Source organism: Embiotoca jacksoni, unplaced genomic scaffold, assembly GCF_022577435.1.
Source record: "Embiotoca jacksoni isolate LCO1_2020_lvr unplaced genomic scaffold, fEmbJac1.0.p SCAF_24, whole genome shotgun sequence".
Lineage (NCBI taxonomy): Eukaryota > Metazoa > Chordata > Actinopteri > Embiotocidae > Embiotoca > Embiotoca jacksoni.
In genome coordinates, this window is record NW_027185375.1 from 7445478 (window position 1) to 7472277 (window position 26800).

Here is a 26800-nt window from a genome sequence, read left to right on the forward strand (position 1 = left end):
ACGTGTGAACATCCTATAAAACGGTATTTCCCTCTCCTAAAGTAAAACCTTACCATATTCTGCTGCGTTGGGAGGCAATCCCAGTATCTTCCTGGAGCTGGGTTAATTTTCCAAACGCTTTTCTGTCCCAAGAACTCAAACTCTCTCTGTAACCCTCAGGATCACCTTAGAAGTACCTCTCTACTCCACCCGAGCTGCACTATGAACTGCTCTGAGGTCTCTGAGGGAATGAAGATGCCATGAACTGGCCTCTACTTATAGGCTACCCCCCCCCCCCCCTCCTCCATCACAGCACTCAATCCTGAATTAACTCAAGTTCCTTTGTTTCTGCAGCTGATTAAATGTGGGGTGCGGTCATGAGGGCGCCACCCGCAAACTGAATAGAGGGCTGTTAGGTGGTATTGTTTGAGAAGTGCCGCAGCTCAAGTGACCAATCAGTAAATCAATGCCAGAGTGCAAAAGTTAAATCTGTGCATCTCACAGCAGTCATTTATATGTAAACCAGCAGGAGGACAACTCAGTGTGATGTAAATATGACCTTGAATGTAAGGTATTTATAACCAGTTTTTTAATTGATCGATAGAAAACTAATCTGCAACAACTTTGATGAGCGCTTTGGGTAAAAATGCCAAACATTTTAGTTGGACTTTTTTTCTTCCATGTATTGAGCACTTAAAAGAATCATAATTGTCAGATCAGTCCGTGATGAAAATAATCAGCTTCGCCCTAACATGTTTGTGTTGTGAGGAAAAAGACAAAAATGTATTTTATTTTCTTTAACATAAATATATAAAGACACCCGTCATGCCAGAAACATGAGCCCCTCAATAGCCAAGGTACAAACCTGTCAATCATACATCTGCACTCACACACAGGCACACATGTGGGAATCAACGTGGGGAAAAAACAAACCCCGGTGCTGTAGATAACAAGAGAGTCCTCCTGCATGAAGTGGGCTTTCATTTCCAGCGTCATCCACGGTCAATGCTGTATCATTACGTGACCCGAGCCTCGTTCCCTTCCCCTCCGGGCCACCGTAGTACAAAACACTAGACGGTCAGCTCGGGATGCGGCAGCAGAAAGTAACCCACCGACACGTAGCGGACCCCCCCACCCCCAAAAACAAAACAAAAACAAGACCAACCATATCATACACAGATCAGAGTACAAACACACGTCACATGTACCGAATCAACACACGTGCTCTTTCTTTCACCATCCCATCAGCAACTTCATCTTCAGTTTCCTAACTTGACCCGCAGCCAGAACAAAAAGCCGGGACGCCGACTTTTGTGACCCGCGGGACGACATTCATTTACATCGCTGGTCTTAAACGTGGCCAGTTGTGCTTCCCCGAGTGGGGGGTGAGGCGTGATCACGACAATCAGAGAGATTAACATCACATCCACCAAAACATCGAGCAGACAATACGAGTGTCTGAGGCTCTCTGGGGGTCTTTGTCTATCGCTGCTCCCGATGTGCCCCCACCCCCCCCCCACCCCCCACACCTCACAAGTACGACAACAGCTGCCCCCCTCCACAATGCAAACATCACAAAACTTATATCGACATATCTCCGTCTATTTATAGTCTCTGTTGATATATTGAAGTTTAAGAAATCGATGAAGCTACCATCGGAAAAAAAAAAAAAAAAAAAAAAAAAAAAAAAAAAAAAGGGGGGGGGGGAGGACGAGCTGTGTAATCCCGCTCGGTTCACTTTCAGGGAGTTTCAAGGGAGCTGCGGTAGCCTCGACCGCGGTAGCCTCGACCGCGGTAGGTAGCCTCGATCTCTGGCGGATTAAATGACCTACAACGAGTGTTAAGAGCCAAAACTACGACACAGTAAACCTGCCGGGCAGGGGACGACGTGTAGTAATAAGAGGCTTTCTTCCATTTCACCAACATATGGAAAGATGTGACAACTTTCCCTTACTTACAATATCACATGCGATTGTGCACACAAAAAAACAACAACAACAACTATATATATATATATTTAAAAAGAAAGTATCCTCCAAACACGGTTCCTCCGGTTTTATATTTACTGTCTAAAATGTTTCAACATTACACATTTTCTGAGTAGTCTGATGAACTTCTCTCTCTTTTGATGCATCATCTTTGACTCATACTTACAAACTAGGTCAACCGCAGCGTCCCTAACGTGACCAACACGGTGCTGATGGTTAAAGCCACCACTACAATACATGAGGGAGGGAGGGGGGAGAGGGGGGAGAAGTCCTTCTTAACTGTCTCTTTGGGTTTCTATGAATTAGTTGGTTCAACATCAAAACATCTCGAGTGTTTTTATCCGAGTCACGTTTAGTGGATAAATCAATATTTCACCACCATGTGAGAGACTTTAAAGTCCTTTTGTCCCCCCGTCCCCCACACACACACACACCTCCCTCACCTCCACCCCCCCCGGCTTACGTTGCTGTTACTACCGCTACCGTCTTGATGCTGCTGCTGCTGGTGGCATGAAGCAACAAACAAACAAACAAACAACAACAACAACAAAAACCGCTCTTCGGGTCACAATAACTCCACTTGGCGGTCTGTCGCGGGGCATTAAGATACAAACGGCAGCATTTCGTTACGGTTCAAGTAAATTGTGGAGACCGAATAACAATAAATAGGCACCGTCCGTCCCCCCCCCTCACCTCCTCCCCTCACCTCCTCCTCCTCCCCCCAATACAACAAAGTGCAATACAAGTCTAACGTACTTGGCCGTTGGGATGCTAACGTTAGCCACTTAGCTTGCGGCTCGTCCCCCTCTCCTCCTCCCACCTCCTCCTCCTCCTCCCTCCTCCTCCTCCTCCTCCCTCCTCCTCACGTTACATGAGTAACGTCAATAGTTGTAAGTGGAGATAACACTCATCACCGTACCTGCCGTCTTCGTCTTCCCTCCGCTACTCCCGCGCTCAAAAAAAAAAACCAAAACTTCTGCGAGCCTTCCCGTCTCCCGGTTTATAATCCTCCTCCCGAAGCGCCGCGAGGGGCGACCGCCGCGTCTCCCCCCCCCCCCAAAAAAAAAAACAAACAAAAACGGTTTAATTGATGAGCACAGTCGGTACAATGAAGTGAACTGCTCTGGAGAGATGGAAGCAGCCGCGAGTGCGCGTGCGCGCGCGTGTGCGTGTGTGTTTGTACACGTACGTGTGTGTGTGTGTGTGTGTGTGCCGGGGGAGGACGGACAACACCCGGAGAAATGTGAGGTGGACATCCGCTGCGATGATTTCGCCTCTCCCTACCCAACCAGCCCGTTTTGGATTGACAAAAAGTAGTCCCGTAAAACTATTAAGTTTATTTTTTACTCTTGAGTTTGAGATTTTTTTTTTTTTTTTTTTTTTTTATTTGCGCTTAGATGTGTAATTGGAAATCCAAGAGTGTTTTTTTTTAATGGTCAACACGTCGTAATGAAAAGGTTTGATTAAAAAAAAAAAAAAAAAAAAAAAAAAAAAAAAGATAAGCTTCTAAATTATGCTATTTTACCTTTATGGTTATTAATCAGTTAATCTTAAATAGTACGAGAACGACGAGGCTGTTTATTTCATAATATGAGGAGCTGTTATAAAGTCTTAATCTGCCATCTATCAAAATCCCATAAATTAGGGACTACTTGCCAGTGTGTCGGCGGAGGGATTCGTCAGCTGTGCATCTCTGTGCTGAGGCAGGCTGTCCAGACTTGTACTGATGTATGCTTGGTGGAGAGAAAAGGGCAGGAGCGCGGGGCACAATTGAACCGGGCGCGTGTGCGTGAGTGTCTGCACGTGAGCTTGTGAGACAAGTGAACGTATTTTTGAAGAGCGTGCGTGATAATGACTCGGATAAATAGCCTCGGTGTACTAGTTGTTTTTTTTTTTTTTTTTTAATTATTTAAAATGTGAACAGTTCAAAGAGTTGAAGCCTCGTGCCTCTGTGTGTGTGTGTGTGTGTGTGTGTAAGAGAGAGAGAGAGAGAGCGTGTGTTTGTGTGTGTGCGCGTGCGCGTGTGTGAGTGAGTGCACAGGTGGATGACTGTGAGTGAGTGTGTGTGTGTGTGTGTGTGTGTGTGTGTGTGTGAGCAGAATAGGGAGTGTTTCAGTGATAGATGTAGCAGGATATTTTCTCACCTGATGCTGGTAATAAACACAATAACCCCCCCACAGTAACACACACACAGTAACACACACACACACACAGTAACACACACACACAGTAACACACACACACACACACACACACACACACACAGAGAGAGCCTGCTGTTGCCTTTACAAGTGCCTGCTGCTGACATGTAACAGCCTGTTACAAACTCCTCCAGCTTTTTCTCTCTTCTTTCTCTCTGGCATCACCTCCTCCTCCTCCTCCTCCTCCTCATCGTCATCATCATCATCCCAGCTCTCTCATTTTCCCACCATCTCCCCCGTGATCTCTCTTGTTTGTCACCGCACCCCACTCCTTCCTCCTCCTTCCTCCTCCTTCCTCTTCCTCCTCCTCCTCCTCCCCACTCTCCTGCTTCCTGCTCTTTTCTGATGCCTCCTTCATTTGCCTGCTCTACTTTTTTTCTCTCTCTCCCTCTTTTTCCTCCTCTATCTTCCCCTTCTCAGACACTTTCACCCTCTTCTTCCTCTCTTCTCCCCCTTCCTTCCACCTCCTGAATATTTGCCCTAGTTCTGCTCCTCCTCCCCTTTCCTCTGTCATCTCTTTCTCTGTCCCCTGCCTCGGTTTTTTTTTTTCTGTTTCCCCTCCTTCCTCCTCCTCTCTTTTTACTCCCTCTGTCCACTTCACTCACCTCCTCTGGTTTCCTCCCCTCTCCCGCCGCCTCCCTCACCTCCTTTCTCTCCCTTCCTGTGTCTTTCCTGCCTCCCTTCCTCCCTCCTCCTGTCTTTCCATCTTCATCTCCTCCCTCACTCCTCCTCTTCCTCCTCCCTGTCTGTCTCTCTGGTCACTTATCTGTCTCCCTCTCTCGTGTCGCTTGCGATTTCAACAGTGTGTGCGTACGTGCAAATTCTTCCCCTCCCCCATCAGTTTCGCTTCGCTCACTCCCAGCTCCCCCCACCCACCCCACCCTCCTCCTCCTCCTCCTCTGCTCCTCTTCCTCCCTCTCCAGGCTCATTTTCACCCTTCCCACCTTCTCCCCTCCTCTCCCCTTGCCTCCTTCCCTCCCCTCCTCTCATTAGTCAGTGTCCATGAAACTCACCATTGCTCTGTCTCTCTCCTCCTGCTCAGTCCTCCAGTCCCTCACACATCCTCACTAATGAACAACTGCTACATCTCTCCCCTCCTCCTCCCCCCTCCCCTCTCTCCTCACCTCTCTGCTTTCATCCTCCTCCTTTTCTCTCTGTCCTCCCCTCTCTTCCTCTTCCTCCTCCTCCTTCTTTTCTCTCTGTCCTCCCCTCTCTTCCTCCTCCTCCTCCTCCTTTTCTCTCTGTCCTCCCCTCTTTTCCTCCTCCTCCTCTGTTCTCCTCTCCCTTCTTCACTCCGTCTCTCCCTCCCTCTCTCTCTCACCCTCCCCTCCTCTTCTCACTAGGTTTCTCTTCGATCTTTCAGAGCTGAGTGTACCTCCCACTCTCTTTTTAGCTCACTCTTGTTTCCACTCCCCTCCTCCACCTCCCCCCCACCTCCCCCACCCCACCCCACCTTAACCCTACCTGTCTCATTCCTTCTTTATGCCTGTCTGTCTGCTTGTCTGTCTGTCTCTCTTCCTGTCTGCTCCTCTCACTTTTTGTCGAGGAAAATGTCCGTCTCTTCCACTGTCTCCCCACATCCAGACAGAACTGTCCCTCCTCCCCTCACACCTCACCCTGACTCCCATCCCTCCTGTGAATTCCTGGAGTCTCTCTTGTCTCAGGAGATGCAGGTTATAGAATCAGATGCGATAGAATGAACACTTCCTGTTGCACTGCCGGTCTGGCTGAGGCCTGTCAAGTGCACCCAACGAAAGAAACGCTGATGTTTTCTTTCACGAATTTAAGAAAGAAAAAAAAAAAACCCTCTAGGTCATCTTTTATGTGCACAAAAGGTTTATTTCTCTCAAATTTATTTTCATAAATTTGTTCAAATCTGTGTTAGTTGAGCATCCGCCTGACAGGTGCAGTGCAACTCTAAACTGTGCAGTTTTATCTTGAAAATAGTGAAGGGTGAGGAGGAGAGGGGAGGAGGAGAGGGGAGGGGAGGGTGAGAAAACCCATTAGTGTCTGGTGTGACCACCACTTGCCTCACGCAGTGCAACACATCTCCTTCACTTACAGTTGATCAGGATGTCGATTGCGGTCTGTGGAAAGCCGGTCCAGTCCTTCTCAATGGCTGTATGAAGTTGTGGGATATTGGCAGGAACTCCAACATGATGTCATACGCTCAGAGTCTGTCGGGTATGCGGGCCGGGCCGAGCTTTATCCTGCTGCAACATTAATGTGAGAGCGGCCTCAGGATCTCATAATCATATCTCTGTGGATTAAAACTACCAGCGATTTAAAAATAAATACAAATAAATGCCCCTGTGTTCGTGGTCCGTCGCCTGCTCGTACTATAATAACCCCACCGCCACACTGGGCCTCTCTGTTCACAATGTTCATATCAGCAAACCGCTCGCCCACACGGCACCATGCACACGGTCTGCCATCTGCCCGGTACCGTCTAAACCAGGATTCGTCCGCGAACAGGACACTTGTCCAAAGTGCCAGATGAAGGTGAGCGTTTGCCAGCTCACTGCCAGATGTGGTCGGTCCCGCCTGCGCTGGCGTTGTTACATATGGTCTGTGGTCGTGGGGGCTGCCAATTCTCTCAAACGACGTGGAAAACAGCTTATGGTAGTGAAATGAACATTCAGTTCGTGGACAACAGCTCTGGTAGACTTCCCTGAAGTCAGCATGCCAATTTCATGTTCTCTCAAAAACTTCTGTGGCACGGTGTTGTGTGATAAAACCGCACATTTTAGAGCGGCCTTTTTCCGGAGCCCGTCTAAGGCACATCTGTGCTGTGTTGACGTGCCGCGAGGATAACTTTGGCGAAGGTGAAGTGCTCACTAACATGGAATTCATCAAATTTGTGAATACAGTTCAAGAAAAATAAACCTTTTTTTTTGTGCACAAAACTTGCGTTTATATTGTAGTTGAATCTATGTCTAATTGTAGCGTTCACTTTGAAGCACTGTTTGACTCATGATAGTCGGACAAAATCTTTTACAACATAACCGGATCACAGTCTGCAAATTCATGAGCAAACATGTAAAAAGAACCGCAGAGGCAGTTTGTTTTCTGTTAAACTGCCTTACGTGCAATTTCATCATGTGCACAAAAAACCGGGAACTCCTGCACAGTAGATTTACAGCCCCAATATCTCAAGGTCATCACATTTCACATTTACCTTTTGTTTCCACAGCATTCTCACTGAGCTGAGGTTTGGGACTCAAACCACTATACAGAAATTTAAAAAAAAAAAAAGTGAAGCCTTGCTATGGGGCCCAGCAGCATGCAGGGTTCAATATAATCCAGAATATAACTGTGTTGAACAGGACAGTGAACATTTTTCAGTAGCCCATTTTAGCACACTATCATTCACTAAGTAAAACAGACTAAACGCTGCTTACAGTGGAGTTTACCTTTAAAGGACCAGTGGGTAGGATTTAGTTGGATATATTGGGAGAAATGGAATATAATAACCGTAATTACATGCTTGGAAGAGGAGGAGGGCCGTGAGCGGTATTAAGTTGGTTGAAATCTGCAACCTCAGCACCAGAGAACTCTTAATTCTGCACACCAGTCGTTTAACAAATTAAAAGTAAAGGGATCATTAAAGTTGTTCTAATTCATCCTGAGGAGAACATGAACGTTTGTACCAACTTTCATGCCAATCTTTCAAATTAAAGAGTCACAGGGAGAGTACAGACATTTCAGTCCGGACCAAAAAGGTGCAACAAGTGAGTGACTGCCATCCATTTTCAACCATGCTTGAAGCATGAGTATAATCATCCTCTGGGGAGCACGATTATATTCAGAAAATGTAGTGTCAGTGTGCCAAATACAGTGCATGTGGATTTTTCAGGTGTACAGGTCTGGCCTCATGTTGGTGCTGGCAGAAAATAGTCACCACAAAGAGTAATGATTCATCCTCTGGTGACCATGAATATTTACTGACAACCGACTAACAATACAACCTTCAGTTCTGGTCCAAAGCTTCTGTAGGTCCTTTCATTTGATCCAAAGTGTTGGTAAAGAGAACATTTGGCTGAAGGTGGAGCTAGTTGAATGTCAGTGGATCATCAAGATGAAGGCTGTCAGGCTCATATTGTCGATAGGAGTCCACATAGTTTGAGAACAATCGACCATAAATGACTTCATGTTATTCCACAGATACAGATGTACGATACTCAAGACAAATAACAGACATGTCAGGTCAGATGACGATATCCTGCATCACATTTCCTCAGTAGTGATGTCCAGTCTATGTGTTGTAATTCTGTGCTGAGAGGCCTCATCCTAGTCCTCCATTCTCCTCTGCTCCTTCCCACACTGAATCTGTTGATTCCCTCTTCCATCCTCCTCCCTCCCATCTTACTCTCTCCTCCCAGTCTCCTCATCTTTCTTTCCAGTCTCTTTATTATTTTCTATCCCCATCTGTCTTTGCTCTTCCCTCCTCCCCATCTATCTATCTATCTATCTATCTATCTATCTATCTATCTATCTATCTATCTATCTATCTATCTATCTATCTATCTATCTATCTATCTATCTATCTATCTATCTATCTATCTATCTATCTATCTGTCTGTCTGTCTGTCTGTCTGTCTGTCTGTCTGTCTGTCTGTCTGACTGTCTGTCTGTCTGCTCTGCACACAGCATTGCTGCAGAGTTTTGTGTGTGTGTGTGTGTGTGTGTGTGTGTGTGTGTGTGTGTGTGTGTGTGTGTGTGTGTGTGTGTGTGTGTGTGTGTGTGTGTGTGTGCGCGCGCGTGCGCGGTGGGAGGGGGGAGCAGCTTGCATTTCATTAGCGGCTCCTGCAGTTGGTGTTCATCCATATTTACAGACAGAGAAAGAAACTGTGGCCCAGAAGAGAGACATGTTGGGATCTGGTTGTAACTCTGGTTGTAGGTTTCCTGCTGTGCTTCCTGCATGCACAGACAGAGACGCTTCTTACAAAGAGCATCAGGCCTCTGGATCAACTCTGTGAGCTGCGTCGCGCCCCCTACTGACACATGAAATAAATAGTTTTTCCGCCGACAGCCAAAAGACAGATTCCCTGAAGACAAAAGACTGTAGGCGGGGTTTAGAGACAGGGCCATCTGCGTGCTGGGGAGGGCTGCTGTTTGGTGTGTGCTTGAGAGAGAACCCCCTATACAAGGCCTTTATTTGCATTATGGAAAAGTGGGTGGGCTTCTGTCGGTGGCCATCTCATATTCCTCTAAAACAAGACTTCACATGCATAGTCATGATCTGAGTGTAATATTTAACCCTTTTGTTTTAAGTTGATCTTATCACAGAAAATATGTAAAAAAAAAAAAAACTGGGCCAGAATATTTGATAAAGGAGACAAAATACAGAGATAAACTGCAAATGAAGAAATACTTCATATATCATTGCTTATGCAGGAACTAGTATGTATTCCTTATGTCATTCACTGAGAAAGAAATGTACAGTATTCATATTTACTTAATGGATCAACTAAACACCACAATTATGTCATAAAATTGCATTACAGAAATCCAAAAGGACCCATTTAGGATTTGGGAGTGTCAGTGCTACTTAAAGAGTCCTGCAAACACACATCACATATATGGAGCAGATGAAGCTTAATTGTATCGTTCTTTTCTTGCATTTGTTGCTGGGTGTGAGAGAGAAAGGCAAGGTCATCAGTAAAATCAAGGTCGTCCAGCTGTTTCCAGAGAGTCCATCGAATGCCAATCAATCAGCTTCTCAACGAGGAAATCATTCATCTGCAACGCGGTGGTGAAGTCACTGAAGAACCAGTGGGCAGAGTCCGACTAGTACACCTTGACTTCAGCTCACGGGATCACAGCTGATCCACTGCAACATCTACAGGCTGAATATACTCTTATCTTCAGGGAAAAGGTGCAGCATGCTCGGGATGTGGACATGAGCCATCATGTCTTTGTCCCATTCAGCTGCTTCACAAGCTCCGATCGGACGGTCGGGATTGAAACTTTCTTGATCCGTTGCCAATTGAGGCATTTTTTTTTTTAATCATATATTTTGGTCTCTTTAGAGATGTTTTCTGACAGAATATGTGTTGTCCTATGCAGAGCCGGCCTTACCTATGTTTCACCTGTTTCAAATTAAATGGATGCTGACAGTGATAACTCCACCGACCTTTGACCGTAGCAGCAGTGATGATTACACCATTTTAAAACAACATCTTTTGCACCACTTCACTCACCGGTGGTGATATTGGGACCCGGTATCACGTCGCTTTGTAGTTCGTATGGTGGCTCGTTGTTTCCATCAACCTATTGAGAATTTCCTTTGATTAAACTTGATGAGATTAGGGGCTCATTGTCAGTCATTATGTTAATAGTATGTGGTATGATGATTGATGGCTGTTTATTCACCGTCCCACCTCGTACACTTGTGGTTTTGAGTCACAACTAATTTTATGTAGGATATCTGAACTTGTCTTGAAGTGTTCAAACACGGCATGCTTTATCAAAAAATCACTCTGACAACATTTTGATGGGCATTTTTCAGTTTTTTGAAAAAATTATTTGTTCGTTTCAGCTCTACAGCACCTAAATACTAAAAATGTGCACAAAGATGCCACGATATTGATGTAAAGTCCTCCTCACATAAATATCACAATATTATTATAATAGGTGAGGTCAGGTGTGATTTTTTTTTTTACTTAGTAGTGAGTTCTTTTAGTTTCCTTTTGAATCACTCAGTGCTCATACTTTTCTTCAGGCCCTATAATGTGACTTTGATGCCGTGTTTTCAACATTTTTGTGGTTGCTATGTCACCTAATGACAAAATAAGCAGCTCTATTTTTTTATGCTGCAGAGTGAGGAGAGATGCCGCAGCGAGCTCTTTGTCTTATACTTCACCTGACAATTACTGTTTGTTTGCAGTTGATGGCGTGGAGGTTAAAAGATTACTCACAATGGAAACCAAGGCGGTAAAAGTTCAAATCAGAGTCTATATTTTCTGCAGCTTCTCTTCATTTATCTTGTCTGGAGCTTAATTGTTGGTTGAACTGGTTAATTTCATCCCTCTACAGCTCCATCTAGTGGTCATGTTAAGAAACTGGGGTATCATTTTAAACTTGAGAGCTGGATATAGTTCCCTCTTTTCAACGATGGAAACCCTGGTGAGAAAGTTGTGTTTCTTTCTATGTTTTTGTGAGAATAAAATCTTGGAACGATAACAGGAAAGATTATGTATTCTGCCACAATATAGTGGGACATTTTCATGTCTCTTCTACTAGAAAACCCCAACTGCTGATTTAGGAAACACAAATATTTACACAGTTCATTTTAAATTAGAAAATCCTAAACGGCATTGAGGCCTTCATATTTCCAGACAAATACTGAGTCCTGAACAGAATTTCTACAAGTGACAGATCACGTTACAAAACCTTTATCCAACCCTCCACATCAAATTAATCCAATTTAGTGACATAATCTGATCCAAATCCACCTGAAAATAAAGACTAATCTATTATTTATGTAATATATGCAGCTTGCTATCACTGTAATATGTGCATTTGAGTCATGATGTTGTCATGCAGACAGAGAGAAATCTTGGAGCTGCTAAATTAGACTGTGAACAATGGAACCAGTTATTCTACTGATCTGTCTGATTTCATCAGGAAACTATTGGAGCAAAATTAATCTGGGTGTGTCACACAATGTCACTCAGTCCCTCTCTAATTCAGTTTAGGTGGACTAATTTACACAAAAAAAACCCGACCCTGTTATTAATCACGTATTGTTGATATCTGTACAACGGATTAGTGGAAGTCAATGCACATTTTTACTCGTGTGGTGCCTCCAACCAATCCAGACTTATTATTCAATTTGAATTCACTCACTTCAAAAGAATGGGCTATAAAAGAGAAGAACATCTAAAAGAAACCTCAATAAAAACAAGACACTATAACAGTTAATTTAAATATAAATCTGTTCAATTTGGTGATCAAATCACTATAATTCTTGTTACATGTCACATGTTCCTCTCAACTTGCTGTATTGCTTAGTTATAGATAGATAGATAGATAGATAGATAGATAGATATGAAGATATGAAGATAGATAGATATGAAGATATGAAGATAGATAGATAGATAGATAGATAGATAGATAGATAGATAGATAGATAGATAGATAGATAGATGAAGGGGGTCATAATAATCTTTCAAACACTGTCCTGTCACAGACGGAATAATTTAGCGTGCTTCCTGACCCTGTCCAGACCTCCGAGCTTCTGTCGTCACTTTCCAAACAAGGAAACCATATTCGCGCGAAAGCCGCGGTGCTTTCAGGCGCCGTCAGACTATTGAGAAGGCGATAATAACGGCCTTACACGTGGTAGCGTGGCCGAGCGGTCTAAGGCGCTGGATTAAGGCTCCAGTCTCCTCGGAGGCGTGGGTTCGAATCCCACCGCTGCCAGAAGTTTTCTAGGGCAGCAAAAAGAAAAGTACGAGTTAGTTATTCGTCACGACTGGAAATCTTACCCGAAAAACACGTGTTGGAGAAATGTAACATGCAGACATCTTGTTAAATCCTTTAACATACTCAACAAGTGGAGTACTTTTAAAAAAATAAAGGTGAGTCATAAAGCTCGATGTGTATAAATAATAATAATGGGACGTTTTTTAGTGATTTTTAAGTTCATTATTGAGGTGTTCTACTTTTTATTTAACCAATATTGGGAGTTACTAGTTAAACGACCAACTACAACACTAAAATACTTACACCAATAATGACCAAGCAAATGACAAAATAATATCACATGGTACACTGCTTCAAAATGGGTTCTTTTGTTAGTTGTTGTTGTTGATTTTTTTTAAACATCAAGTAATACAATTTAATATGATAATACAATTTAATAATTTTATTATTAAATACAATTGCGAATACAGGGATTTAAGAAGAAGAAAAAAAAGAGAGATGGTAATAAGGGTTTCTTTATATAGTGTGGTATTTCTTAAAGGGCTCTGAATGCCTCCTACACCACCGGAAGGAAATGCAACTCCGACTTTGCTTGGTAACCACAGTAGGAAAGAAAAATACTTATCACGAAAAGACTATTTAACAAAACTACAGAAAAACATTTACAGAAAGTTTACGAGTAGGTTTTACTTTATTTTTTTTAAATTTATTTATTTTTTTTTAACTTTAAACCAAACAGTTGGGACGCGAGCCTCTTAAATCCGAGGTGAGGAGGAACACGTGAACGCAGCGTAATTGGACGCGACGGAGAGCGGAGGAAAGAAAAGGGCACGGAAGGAGCTTTTAATAAATTCAGCCTCGCAGTCTTTGGCGCCAATCCGACTCTACGGAGAAATAACACGTCTCCGTTTGACGTTTTTAAATCAAATTTTGCGGGGGGGAGGGGGGCCCAGGCCGCTGCTCCTCTCCAGCCACCGGGTCGGTGTCTAAAAGCCGAGCTAGCTTTGTTAGCTTCACTACCTATCGTCATATTAATCTGGCACCCCCCGTTTTTTTTTTATTTGTTTTTTTTTTTTGTTTGTTGTTGTTGTTTCTGCCCAAGAGTCACGATACCGATAATAACTCAGCGGCGGCTGGGACAGACCGGGACATACCGGGACAATAGAGGTGTGTTTCTCCAGGAGGGAGGGAGAGAGAGGTGGTGGTGGTGGAGGTGGGGGGGGGAAGAGAGGACCGAGAGGACCGAGGAGAGGACGAGACACACGGCCGCAAAATGGGGGTGAGTTGCGTTGAACGGGTCTCGGCTCGAGGTGTTAACGATGAAAGGTGGATGTTTGTTTTTGTGTTGTTTTTTTTAGGGGGGGGGGGGTCGTAAATGATGAGAGGAGGGTGGAGATAAAAGAAGAGAGAAGGATGGAGGATGGAGGTGGAGGAGGAGGGATGTAGCTCGAAGGTGTTGCTGCGTTAGCCGCTTAGCCGCCTCCATGTCACGTTAGCCCGGGCACACACACACACGGCTGTACACGGCTTTATTTATATTTATTTATATTTATATATATATATTTATTTTTTAGCATTATTACTGTATTGTCCTCACCGCCGTGCGCTGCTAACTTCTCACGTGCGTGTTGTGACATTGTTAGCCTGCTAGCTGCGTTAGCCACTGAGGAATGCTAATCATACACATATATATATATATATATATATATGTATGTGTGTGTGTGTGTGTGTGTGTGTGCATTTGTTTTAATCGAGCAGGCCAGAGGGCTGATGTCTGATCCCACCGTGGTCGGACTAAATCCAGGCTTGTTTTGAAGTCGTTACCTGCCGGGCTCGTACTCGTGTAACGTTTTAAAGTGTAACTTTAACCAAGTCCTCGAGAGCAGACTTGGGGATTTATTTATTTATCCTCCACTTTCACTCTGGATAAAAACCGGTCCACGTGTTTCCAGGAGTCCCAGCTCCTGCACGGAGTTAAGAACCTAATTAAACATACGAGATAAAAAAAAAAAAAAACAATTATTGTACTCTTTGTCATTTTTATTTTTGAGTAATGATCCGCTGTTGAACGTATGAGAGTGAAAAAAAACTGTAGTTCAACTCTGGTTGATTTGAAGCGGAAATTAAAGTGGAGTGTTTTCAGTCAGTGGGACGGTGACCAGGTGAGTCAGAGCCCTGTTTTATTTAAAGTACACGTCTATCAACGTCTGAGCTTCAGGACACATGTTTCTGCAAATGTATTATGACTTGTATGTATTACTTTTTTTTTTTTTTTTATGACACTTAACCAAGCTGGAAAAGGTTGTAAGACCATCTGTAAAGAGTTTGGACTTCATGAATCAACAGTCAAGACAGATTCTGTACAAATGGAGGAAATTGAAGAGCATTGTTACTCTGACCAGGAGCGGTCGACCAACATGGGGTGACGAAGGAAGCCAGGGTACATTTTTAAGCAACCGAAAGCCTCTCTTACATTAACTGACGTTTAATGTTCAGCTGTCCGGTGTCCGGACAAAACTGCACAACAGTGGTGTGCATGGCAGGGTTGCGAGGAGAAAAGCCACTGCTCTCCAAAAAGATCATTACAGCCCCGTCTGCGCTGCAGGATCCAAATATTATAAAAGGCTAGTTAGGTTCCTTCCTCTAAATAAATATTACATTACACTGCGGTCGGTATGTGCCCCGCGTGGCCAACCGTTTGGACGGTTGATGGCGTGGGCATGCAGCTTCAGGAAGTTAAGAGCTAAAGATAATGTGGACAAGCCAGAATAGAAAAATATTTTGTGGACGGATGAGACTGAAATAGGACTTTCTGGTCGAAAGGAGAAGTGTTATGTTTGTAGACAGGAAAGCACACCAAGTCCAGCGTGAGAGCATTAATCCCATCTGTGAAACCCGGCGGTGGTCGCGTCATTATTTGGGCCCGTTTTGCTGTTTTTGTTTTGAAAATATCAGGATATCCGTCTGAAGATCTGAGTCTCGAGAGAAAGTGGGTCATGCAGCGAGAAAACGACGTAAAAACGCACGAGTCGTTCTACCAGAGGATGGTTCAAAAAGAGTTGAAACGGTTCTGTACAGAGAAATGGGATCAAATTGATCCAAGACCATGTATGGGACTGATGTGCACTTACTAAAACTGTTTAGTGCACAAGAGGGTCACTGACTGAAAGCAAAGGTTCACATACTTTATCCACTCGGATATCTATTATTTGATTAGTTTCCTTCCATCAGTGAGCGACCAAGTGCAATATTTTAAATCATTTTTTGTAATTCAGGCTCTCTTTTATTTTATTTACTTTGTTTGAAAGTCTGATGTCGTCTTAGGTCACATTTATGCAGCAATATGAAACATGTTAAGGAGTTCACAAACATTCAAGCACTGCTGTATTTATAGCAGCTGTTGAAGTGTGTGATCTCTCTGTTGCAAGGCAAAGATGCAGCCAGAGTCATTTGTGTGAATTATTGCTGCACCATTGCTGATGCTTTATCAAACCAGCAGCGGCCTAAATTTTCCAATACTGTAGTCACACACACACACAGAGAGAGAGCTATTGCAACATCAGTAAAATAAACAGTATTGTTGGAACGACGGTCATACAAGCTGCTCAAATGAAATGCTCTTCTTCTTTTCTTTTTTTTTCCACTTTGTGTTGTTATCTTTCTGCCGCCGTGTTTCATAAACAGGACGATCATGTTAATAGTAATACGATTTGTTTTTCATCCAGGTGAAACTACTATTGTTCTGCACTTGTTTGTCTTGCTTTGATCTTCCTGGTTTTGTTGTCATGCAGTCTGTGCTGTCATGTTGATGTATGCGTGATTTAAATGCTGCTGCGAACGAGGTCTGCACACAGCAACACCGATTATTACTGGTAATTCAGATTTGGAGGTCTGCCAGATGAAAATTAGATGCAGCTAATTTTCCGTACTTCCTTTGCCCCTCTCTTAAATTCGGTCAGAAGTTAGGACTGTACTGTGCATAGATGCCACTTTTTCACATTTTTGTTTGTTGGCCAAAAGCGCAGTAGTTCCCTGGCTAAACCTGGTCCTGTGTCTGTGGGGCTGCCTGAGATGGACTCTTTGATCTCTGCTTTGTTATCTGACAAGCGTCTGATGCTCTTGTACTAAAATGCTGGAACTCCTTTTCATTTCTCCTCTTTGTTATTCTCAGATGAATTAAAGATGCAGTGAGGAATGGTGTCATACCTAAGCAGAGCCAGTGAATATTAAATTATCCTCACAGTGGGTATCGAGACTGAAAGGATCGGTCATAATTGATCATGTGAAACAGAAGGGGAATTGATTAAGTGACAGAAAAAGCAGTGAATGGATTATGACAGTTCTTTGTCTCTTGAGAGCTTACCGTTTTATGTTTTTTGGTTTTTTAATCAAATTAATTTCAGTAATAGCCTGTCGGAGTGAAATTATGTAATTCCGACCCATCTGTCCTCCATTGTCGCCCCCTTTCTGTCCCTGCGTCCCTCCCCTGATGTTTGCCTCCCTCTTATACACATTACTTTCCTTCATTTCCTCCTTATTTCTTCCCCTCAGAGGAAGTCCAACAGAGCAAAGGAGAAGAAAGCCCGGCGTCTGGAGGAGAGGGCTGCTATGGACGCTGTGTGTGCCAAGGTGGACGCAGCCAACAAGGTAATTTTGGTGGCAGATTAAGCAAAAGGAGGCAGCTGCCATCAGCATGGGGAGGTGTTAGCTGCTTCCTGACTGCAATAAAACCAGAAACAATCAGTGCTGTGTAGTTGCACTGATGTTAAAAATAAATGCACTCCTAGTATTTGCTGTGGTGAAGTGAAAGCAGCCACCACTTGGCTTCTTTTTTTTTTTACAGGCTCTATCAGGTTGCGGGCGGCTCTTAAAACCTCCATTGTGAGCTGTGACACCAAAAGCTGGGGATGTCCTCAGCACCCTAATTACACCCATAATTGATATGCACATAACAGGAAAACCCAGATAGAGCGCCATATGTTTCTTTATGGATAGTTAATCTGCATCATTAAATCCCACCCATCCCGTCGGACGCAAAGCTCCAGCAGCTTGGAGGTGGGTTAGAGCATGAGTAATGTCTGGAGGAGAACAAAGCTCACGCACTCACCATGAGCCGAGCCGGGCCGGGCCGAGCCGCAGCCGCTTCCTCAACCAGCTCTGAACAGGCCTGCCTGTGCTTTTTTACTTCTGTGTGTCACTTTGTCCCTAAATGGGCCACTGTGTGTTGCACGCTGTTCGGTCTCTCCGCCCCGCTCCACTGTTGATGTGCCAACAGAGAAGGAATGCAAGAAATTCTGCTGAAAAAGTGCTGCTCTTGTGACCGCAATAATTCATGCAAATTCATACAATCTTTGCAGCAGCTTGCAATTTTGCAAAAACCTCATGAAAGTGCTCAGCAGAATCTCTGCTGAAGGAATTGCAGCACAAAGACGGCCTTTTCCACTCAAACTTTATTAACCAAAGTAGTTGCTCATTTACAGTCAGCGAGTCTCTTCAATTTCTCTTCTCATCGTCAAAACAAACCACATGCTGGTTGACTGGAATAAAACGTCAAAAACAGGCGGTGAAGAGGTTTATGGGAAATGTGGTATTATTATGGGAATTAGATATTTTAAATACCCTCCCAGTTGGAAGAGATGGCACTTTGTTTTTGTAATTACAGAACGGGTTGTATTAATATTATGTAAAAATAATTTAAAGCAGTTCATTTCAGTGATGTTTTATGTATCAAAGTCACACACAGTCTGTTTTGTTAAGTAACATCACTTTTATGACTTTGAAGATTTTTGTTTTGTAACTTTGAGCCACATGGTTCCTTAAATTCAGACAGTAAAAAAATATAAAAAATATTTCCGGTTTTTTAATTTATTTATTAATTATTTTTTTTTACTTTTTCTTTATCAGGAGGTAGAAAGTTCTTTCCTCAACTTGCAATGTTTTCTGACTCTTGCCATTTTAGTGCACCTCGCAAACTGTCAAATTTATTTTTGAAAAGCCGAATCAAGCATTTTAATCCCAACTCTGCCTCCACAGTGAAACAGCCAGAGCAGCAGCGCAACGAGTTAAATTGTGCAACCTTCCGACTGATCCGATCTCGCACCAGCCTGATGCCGTTTACAGTGATAACATTGGCAGCTTTAGCAGACGCATTTTTGATACCGACAATCACTTAAAGCCTCTTGGAAGGACTGATGTCTGTTTACGGTTCGAAAGGAAAAGTTGAGTTTGTTGACCCTATTATAAACAATTAACAGAGCACTCAGCCTCTTCAGGTCCTTAAGCCTACAGTTGAGCCTTAAAGCTACTTAGAAGAAGCGCTTGGCTTGAAAATAGAGAAGACTGTGTTTTTGACTGTTTGTGTTTTTTAAAAGTCTAATTTAGCCTCTTCTTCTCGCAGCTTGACGACCCACTGGCCGCCTTCCCAGCCTTCAAAAAGTACGACAGAAATGGGTACGCATTGTTCTGTACTCTTACAAAGGATTTATTCACTGCTCACTGAGATACATATTGCTTTTATTCTCACCACGTAGGGCAGAGTTGATCTGCAGCGTAGACACAAGCTCATACACACACACACACACACACACACACACACACACACACACACACACACGTATTCTTGCTGTGTTGTTGACCTTGTTAACTTGTCCTTCCCGTCCAGGCTCAACCTGCAGATAGAGTGTAAGAGAGTGACCTCCCTCAACCCCCTGTCGGTGGAGTGGGCCTTCGAACTCACCAGAGCCAACATGCAGACACTGTAAGCCTTCTGTTCTGTTTTGTTCTTGTAGTTAGGAATTTAGTCGAGGAACAGAGTGACCCATCTCCTCCGGAGATAAATGAGCAGGCTTGTGGATTGCAGCTGTGAAGAAGTGCAGAGAGGCCACCGCTTCTTTTTGTGCAGCCACGTTGGAAAGTGACATCAAATGGCTACAAAGTGAGATGTGGATGAGGATGTTATTTTTTTTTTTATATATATACGAGCATAAATTGGACCTCGCACACACTCTCAGGAGCCTGTGGAAAGAAGAGCACGGGTAATGCAGGCTGTGGAATTACTACAATTTATCTTCTCTCACTGCCAGAATTTGAGTGGAGTTCAATTTAGCAAATGGCAGCCAGTCAGTCCAAACCTAATTTGTTCCATGAAGAAAAGCTTTCAGAGCAGCGCGATGATGGGAAGAGATGCGAGGTCAGGTCACGTTCGACTCAGACCGTTTTGTCTCTGCTGCCGCCGTAGGTACGAGCAGAGCGAGTGGGGGTGGAAGGAGCGGGAAAAGAGGGAGGAGATGAACGACGAGCGGGCGTGGTACCTGCTGGCCCGTGATGCCGACTCCGCCCCGTTGGCCTTCTCTCACTTCCGGTTCGACGTGGAGTGCGGGGAGGAGGTTTTATATTGGTGAGTTACCTGGCCGTGTGTTTTATGGATTTCAATAAAAGGCTGGAAGTACTGTTTTTGTTTTTGTGTGTCTGTTCATCACTTCTTCTTGACTCTGCAGCTACGAGGTGCAGCTAGAGAGCAAAGTGCGGAGGAAAGGGCTCGGCAAGTTTCTCATCCAGATACTACAGCTCATCGCCAACAGGTAAAACAAAACAAAAAAATACAGCTGAAATTCAGACACCTGTAATAAATCATTTGTCTGTGTGGAAAGTCCAGTTAAATGGATTGCACCCTGGTGTTGGTCTCACTGTTCACCTCTTTAAAGTCACCTTAAAACTCGCTTCCTGTTAGTGAACAGTTTTATCACAGTGTGGTTTTAAACAACATATTGTCAACAAATCCAATGGAAAGAAAAGAGTTGACGAGCAAACATAGATGTCACCGACGTTGGATTTCACACCATAAATCTAACTTTTTATTTGTTGACAGCTTTAAAGCAGTGGTTCTCAACTGATGGCTCGTGACCCACAAATGGCTTGCAGGGACATTTTAGTGGTTCGCTGATGTTTGTGTGTGGCAAAAAAAAAGAAGCCAAGAGTAAAAACAAAAGTCAAACTTTAATTTTGAACTTTTGCTGCTGGACTTGTTTCCAAAGACGAAACAAATGTGCAATCGCCGTTTGTGGCCAGTTGTCATAACATGGCATTTATAAACGTGGTTAGGATTAGTTAAAGCTGCATTTTTATTTAATATTTCAGGCAGATTAATATCGTTTCTTTAGACATGGTGAGCATCACTAGTTTACAAAGCGTAACTCTGCCTTCCTTTTTCACAGTTTGTTTTATTTGTGCTGTATTTGCACTTTTGCTGCACTTTTTATATCATGTCAACAGTGCATAACGGTGTTGTTTCTTACTGCGCTACTGTTTGTGGAATAAATTTCAGTGGCTCAAAAGTGTATTGACTGGGGGGAAAAAATGTGTGTCCTCTCTCTGTCCAGTACACAGATGAAGAAAGTGATGCTGACAGTTTTCAAACACAACCACGGGGCTTACCAGTTCTTCAGAGAAGCTTTACAGTGAGTACATTGGTTCCACTAAAAGATGTGTTTTAATAAGTGCGGAGAGGTGGACATTAATGGGAACATTTGGATTTTCCCTTTTTTTTTTTTTTAAACACTCAGTCACTCTTGTGTGAACAGGGACTCTGAGTAATCTAAGGTGAAATACACTTCAACATCCCTCCCTTACAGTTCACTTCTGATGTAGAGAGCTGCCACATGTCCCAAGCTCAGTTTTTTTTTTTGCCTCTAGTGAACTCCACTCCCCGAGTACTTTATTACTGACACCGGCTTATTCACGCGTCGACTTTTCATGTTCTGCAGTTTTCTTTGAGTTTCCTCAGAATGATTTTTAAAAAAAAACATCCAGGGAGCGTCGGTTCTGTGGATAGAAGCACATTGTTGATGAGGGTGGTTGAAAGGATCGACTGGCTGGAGTTCACATCAAAGACAAAAGAAATAACTAAAGCAAAAGAGCATCTCAGATTGCACAACCTTGAGTTAGATGAACTTCAAGAGCACACTGGGCTCCACTCCTTTCAACCCACAACCGATATCTAAGGCTGCAGGGATCGGACTCACCGAAACGCAGCTCACATTTGGGCATCATTATCATGAATCCACAGAGGCGACCTGCTTTCTGTTGACAGTCTGAAATGGTGGCGGTGTGGGGAATATTTTCTTCACACACTTTTCCACTGCAGGCACCCGCTGTATTCAACTAGATCTTAATACCAGGTGCTTTTTTGGGGTTTTGTTTTTTCCACTTCAGACAGTACCCCCTCAATCGTATTGAAACTGCCTTGACGCCATCTTCGATGTGACGATTCTCTGACTAATCAGTGGACCTCTGTGGTTTCATGTCCCGTTTTAGTATCGGTTCAGCTAAACCTCATCTGAGGGGATGTCAAAAATAACACCAGCTACCATCCAAAACCTTTGCTCAATGGAAAACCCCACAAAGTGAAATTAGTGGAGCGAAGCAGTGGATAAGTAGCTTTTGGGCCCCTTGATACCAATCTATCATCATGGCACAGCCTGTCTTGTGTATTGCTGCAGACCATGTGCATCCCTTTATGGCCATAATTTACCATCTAATGACCACTTCCAGCACGATGGTGATAAAGCACCACGTCGCAAAGGAAACGTTCAGTGGCCTCCAACGGCCTCCAACGGCCTCCACAGTCAATAGAACAGGAAATGGGCAGCATGACAAATCTGCAATAACGATGTGACGCCATCACGTCAACATGCAGCAGAACCTCGAAGGCAAATTCCCAACATCTTGCAGAATCCAGGCCACCCTCTGTTAGTGGGCTGTTTTGTGAGAGTAAAGAGGTCGCAAGTTCAGTCTGAAAGCCCGTGAGGTTATTACAGAAACTTAAAAGCACAAAGGGGATTTTTCCTGCCTCACTTTCATCTCGCAAATTACTGTATAATTGTAGGTGTTATTTAGAAATGAACAAAGAAAACTCATTCAAAGAAGAAAAAAAACCGCCTGGGACATTATAAGAAACAGCACGTCACTCACCTTGGAAACAAAAACATACGTTTTGATTATGACTTGTTCACGATTACGAGATCAGGATCTCCTTACAAGTTCTGCTGTGATATTGAATTGAGTCTGATGGTTATTGATCCCTTCTGCATAAAGACCCGATTCGATAAGCTTTTGTTTTCTCTCCGTCTCGAGTCATTAATATCACCGATGATGTGGATGTCATATTCGTATGTTAATTAAAGTTGCTGTTCAGGCGGGAAGCGCCCTTATTCATCTGAAACCTGACCTCCTTCCTCCTCTTCCCCTCTCCACTCCTCCAGGTTCGAGATCGACGAGACCTCACCGAGCATGTCGGGTTGCTGCGGCGACGACTGTTCCTACGAGATCCTCAGCAGACGGACCAAACACGGCGAGGCCTCGGCGGGACACACCCACGGGGGCGGGCACTGCGGCGGCTGCTGCCACTGATTCGGCTTCAGTTATCACCACACGATCGGTTAAAAGCCAGCAACTTTTCGTGGCTGTGTGTGAAAGCTTCAGCTGCCTGCTGTTCCGCAAAACGTTTTTTCCAATTTCACCGGCTGTCGTGTGCCATTAAAAAAACAAAACAACAACAAAAAAAAAACGTGGAATACACGGCTATCGATGTCGCATTACGGATAGAGATTTGTGTTTTTTCGTTGTGTATTCCTGCTAAAAGCAGTCTGCGGTGAGAGCTTTCACACATAGCTTCTTTTTTTTGTTTTCTTTTCCAACTTCTTGGGTGAATTTCCAAGCCATCTTTTCCCGTTCTCCTCTCCCTGTTCACGACAAACAGTATTTCCCGGTCAAGAAAAGTCGAAGGCATCGCTGACGTTCTCTCCCACCGCGTTCACCCCACCCTGCTCTCGTCTCCTAACATGCTACACTGTATTGAATCATTCTGCTTCTTAAACTGTGGTTCGGGCCCTAGAATTGGTCGCTGGCCTCGGGCTGTATTATAGAAACCCACTACCTCAAGTCTCTTGGCGTCAAATAGGATTTTTCTGTAGTATTGAAATTCTTCTTAATGTTTAAATCATGCCCTGACTCGTAGAACATTGGACACTCAGCAGACAGGACAGGATTTTTTAGTCTGTTTCTGTAATACAACCTGCCGTTGCTCGGGACCTCGCACTGAGACGACTAGCTTTGTTTCACTGAACCGGGGTCCCAGGATGAGGCTGAATGTGTCGGGGTCCCCCTGGAAAACAGCACGAGAAGCCCTGTTGCACTGTAACGTCAAACTCGAGTTATTTCGCACTGTTTTGAACCCCAAACGGCCCGCGATGCTCCCGTGCTACATGATCATAGTACGCTATCGGCACAAATCGTCTACTCCACTCAGCTGTTACTGAAATGTACAAACGTCTCCCTGCTTACGATATAAGATGTCCAAGGTTGCCTTTTTCTTTGTCGTTTCTCCCAGTGACATAAGTAAGAAATTTTAACATTTTCTCATCATCAGTTGCTGTAAATTTGCATCCAACCCAAAAAAATAATCTCACTCGGACCCTCTTTATTGTTCAGATGTTGAGCCGCTGTAAACTCCCAACTATGTTTTTCCTATCAAAGGTCATGTCGGGAACAGAAACGGTTCTGCTTCATTGGAGACCTCAGTGATGCAATGAGTGCATTGTTTGATTCTTTCTGGCCGCCCCGCCATCTTTTTTTGTTGTTTTCATGCTTTTAGATACAAATGAGAGACTCGCCCACTGAAACTACATTTCCCAAGCTCCTCTCCTGCTCTGTGTGGCTGAAGGCACTCGAGCAGGAGCGGCACCCATTTTATGACGCTCTCATACAGTGAACTTTGATCACTCCCGCTTGCCTCCTCGTTCTTAGTTCCCAAGAGGTACTGATGATAACCGAGTCGACGTCGCCGCTACTTTTAACCATATTTAAGAGCTACTAAAACCATCCTCCGTCCCGTCTCTAACGTATTTTCTTGGCATGAGCAAATCATATTGATTTAACTTGGATTAGGATGGTTAGAAGTCACCACTTCATTGTGTGGCCGCTTAAAGCTGATGAGTGCTGTTAATGTGGAGGAAGGAACACATGAGTGGATGAGAGTGACAGCAGAGCACTGAAAGTAGGTTGTTTTTAAAGTTGTTCTTCCTCTTCTTCTCAGCCCGCTCTCATTAGCTCGCATGAGGAAAAACATAAATGTTTAACAAAAACGTCGTAGTCTTCATCGGGATTACGCAACAGCGATGCTGCTGAACTTCAGCCGCACTATATGTGAACCAGCATCGAAAATCCGCCTGCGGTTTGGACAGCGTTGCTTTTAATGTTTCACACAGACCTCCCAACGAGTGATCGGAAATACGTGACATTCAAAGTTGATGCAGAGAAGTGTCGGACTCATCCGAACGCAACGATGTTTTAGGAGATCCACTTAGGATTTTAGATACCACGTCACCAGTCAAGCTAGAAAGGCTCCTGTAACCACTTCAATCATGATGATTCCACATCTGTTTACAAAACCTTCAGGGCCGTTTTGGACGGTGTTGAGCGTCAAGTCTGCCGACGTAGCTGTCCGATCCTGCAGCTTTCATGAATCCTTTAATTCCAGGACCGTGTTCAGACTTCGCATCTGTGCTGGAGGGGTGAGAAGATGTTATTTTACACCACCGCGGTGGATGTAAAGATGCTTGTAGTGTGACTGTGAGGGCCTGACATTGGCACGTTTTGAATTGTTTCTAAACGCGTCGTATTGAGGCTGAACTCAAGAGTTCATACAGATTCATGCCTGGTTAAAGTATGTGACATGGAAGACTGACGCGAAGTAGACGGTCACCTTCTTAAAAACACAGAAGTACTGGACTAATCAGTGTTACACGAGAAAAACATCGTCCATATCCTGGTTTGCTGGTTGTTTCCAGACTGAATAGAAAAAAATACTCGGCACCTGGAGCCATATCGGCGTTTCCTTGTTTGAGCTCTGATGATGATCAACAAAAAAAAAAACATATTGCTCGTTTTAGGACTAGACTACCTTCTTAGTACCGTAATTCATTTTTTTTTTTTTGTACTGCATAGGTCACAATAAAAAGAGGATGTTGTACATAGTGGCAGTAGATCAATCAAACTGACAGTCTCTCTCTCAGGTTAATCCAACGTAATCAAACCTCATCTGTTTTACGTAACAGCCGTGTTGTCAGTCAGCTGGATTGGCGTCAACCTGCAGCTCTGATCTGGGATCAGCTTTTGTTTGCGTGTAGAAACTTTGAAGAATTTAAACCTTTTAGTAGTAACACTGCTTTTCAGGAGGCCATTTTAGTTTTACTGTGTTACGATTAAAGAAATAGCTTCTGAACTCTTACTCCTTGAAAATAATGTGAAAGTAAATACGGCGCTAAGCTCGAGCTGATCCCAGATCTGCGGTTACATTCAATCCAGGCAGGTGGGCTGTGTTTAAAAAAAAAAAAAAAAAAACGACAAAAAAGGCTCACTGTAAGTGAAATACATTTTGTGAAATTATCTGAAGTTGGAAAATGAGCCTAAACTTAACCAGTTTATTTTAAAGTCAGTGAGTTAGTTTTAATTTAGGAAATGGTTCCATACCCTCACAAGATTCCAGATCCTTCTTTCAGTCTTTTCTCTATCTGTATATAATATATATAAGCTGTTGTGGATCCATCTTCATTTCTTGGCCTTTTACAGGTGAAACACTTTTTTAAACATGATGTTAAATAGGTAAAAACAAACTCCCATGTTTGAGAGTGTGTGTTACAGTCCTGTCCATAAATGACTATGAAAGGGAAAACTAAGTCATTCTGCCTTGTCAGTGTTTTATTTGTATGTTACAAATAAAGGAAAGTTGTTTGACTTTTCAGGAGATTCCCCCATCTTTTGTCCTTTATGATGATCTTAATGATGTTAAACAAAATGATATACAGTATGCAAGTTATTTTCCACCTTTTTAAACAAAACGTTTAAAATAAAATAAAAAAAGAATTAATTCGATTATTTGACTTGAATAAAATAATTTAATTATGCTGCAACAAATACAAATTTGACACGCAAAATTAAAAGATACCAGGTTAAATCATAATTTTAGCCAAATTGTGGAATAGTCATAATTTTAACTTTATTATATAATGCAAAATATTGACATTACAGATGTTTTGCTTCTTCTTGCACCGAATATTTACAATGTCTATTATTTTTGCGGGTGAATGAGCTTCCACTGTAATAAGACCGTATGTTTTTTTATGCACCAACTTCCTGCGGTCATCG

The 26800-nt window shown here is 43.4% G+C and overlaps 1 protein-coding gene and 1 non-coding gene across 2 annotated transcripts; both read left to right on the plus strand.

Moving 5' to 3' along the window:
- Window positions 1-12513: 12513 nt before the first annotated feature.
- Window positions 12514-12595, plus strand: trnal-aag (transfer RNA leucine (anticodon AAG)). The gene has a single exon. It is a non-coding gene; the product is annotated as a tRNA-Leu (tRNA).
- Window positions 12596-13793: 1198 nt separating this feature from the next.
- On the plus strand, window positions 13794-26394 carry naa40 (N-alpha-acetyltransferase 40, NatD catalytic subunit). Its single transcript, XM_069159261.1, has 8 exons — window positions 13794-13877; window positions 17150-17245; window positions 18996-19048; window positions 19260-19355; window positions 19836-19994; window positions 20095-20178; window positions 20977-21054; window positions 22858-26394. Exons 1-8 carry the CDS (start codon window positions 13872-13874, stop codon window positions 23003-23005), a joined length of 720 nt encoding a protein of 239 aa, XP_069015362.1. The 5' UTR covers window positions 13794-13871; the 3' UTR covers window positions 23006-26394.
- The last annotated feature ends 406 nt before the right edge of the window (window positions 26395-26800 follow it).

What these genes read in the sequence shown, in the direction of transcription:
- naa40 (XM_069159261.1), top strand. An exon ending in AAAAAGTACGACAGAAATGG is followed by an intron (nt 19,049 to 19,259) that starts GTACGCATTGTT and finishes CTTCCCGTCCAG; the next exon opens with GCTCAACCTGCAGATAGAGT. An exon ending in GGGGAGGAGGTTTTATATTG is followed by an intron (nt 19,995 to 20,094) that starts GTGAGTTACCTG and finishes TTGACTCTGCAG; the next exon opens with CTACGAGGTGCAGCTAGAGA.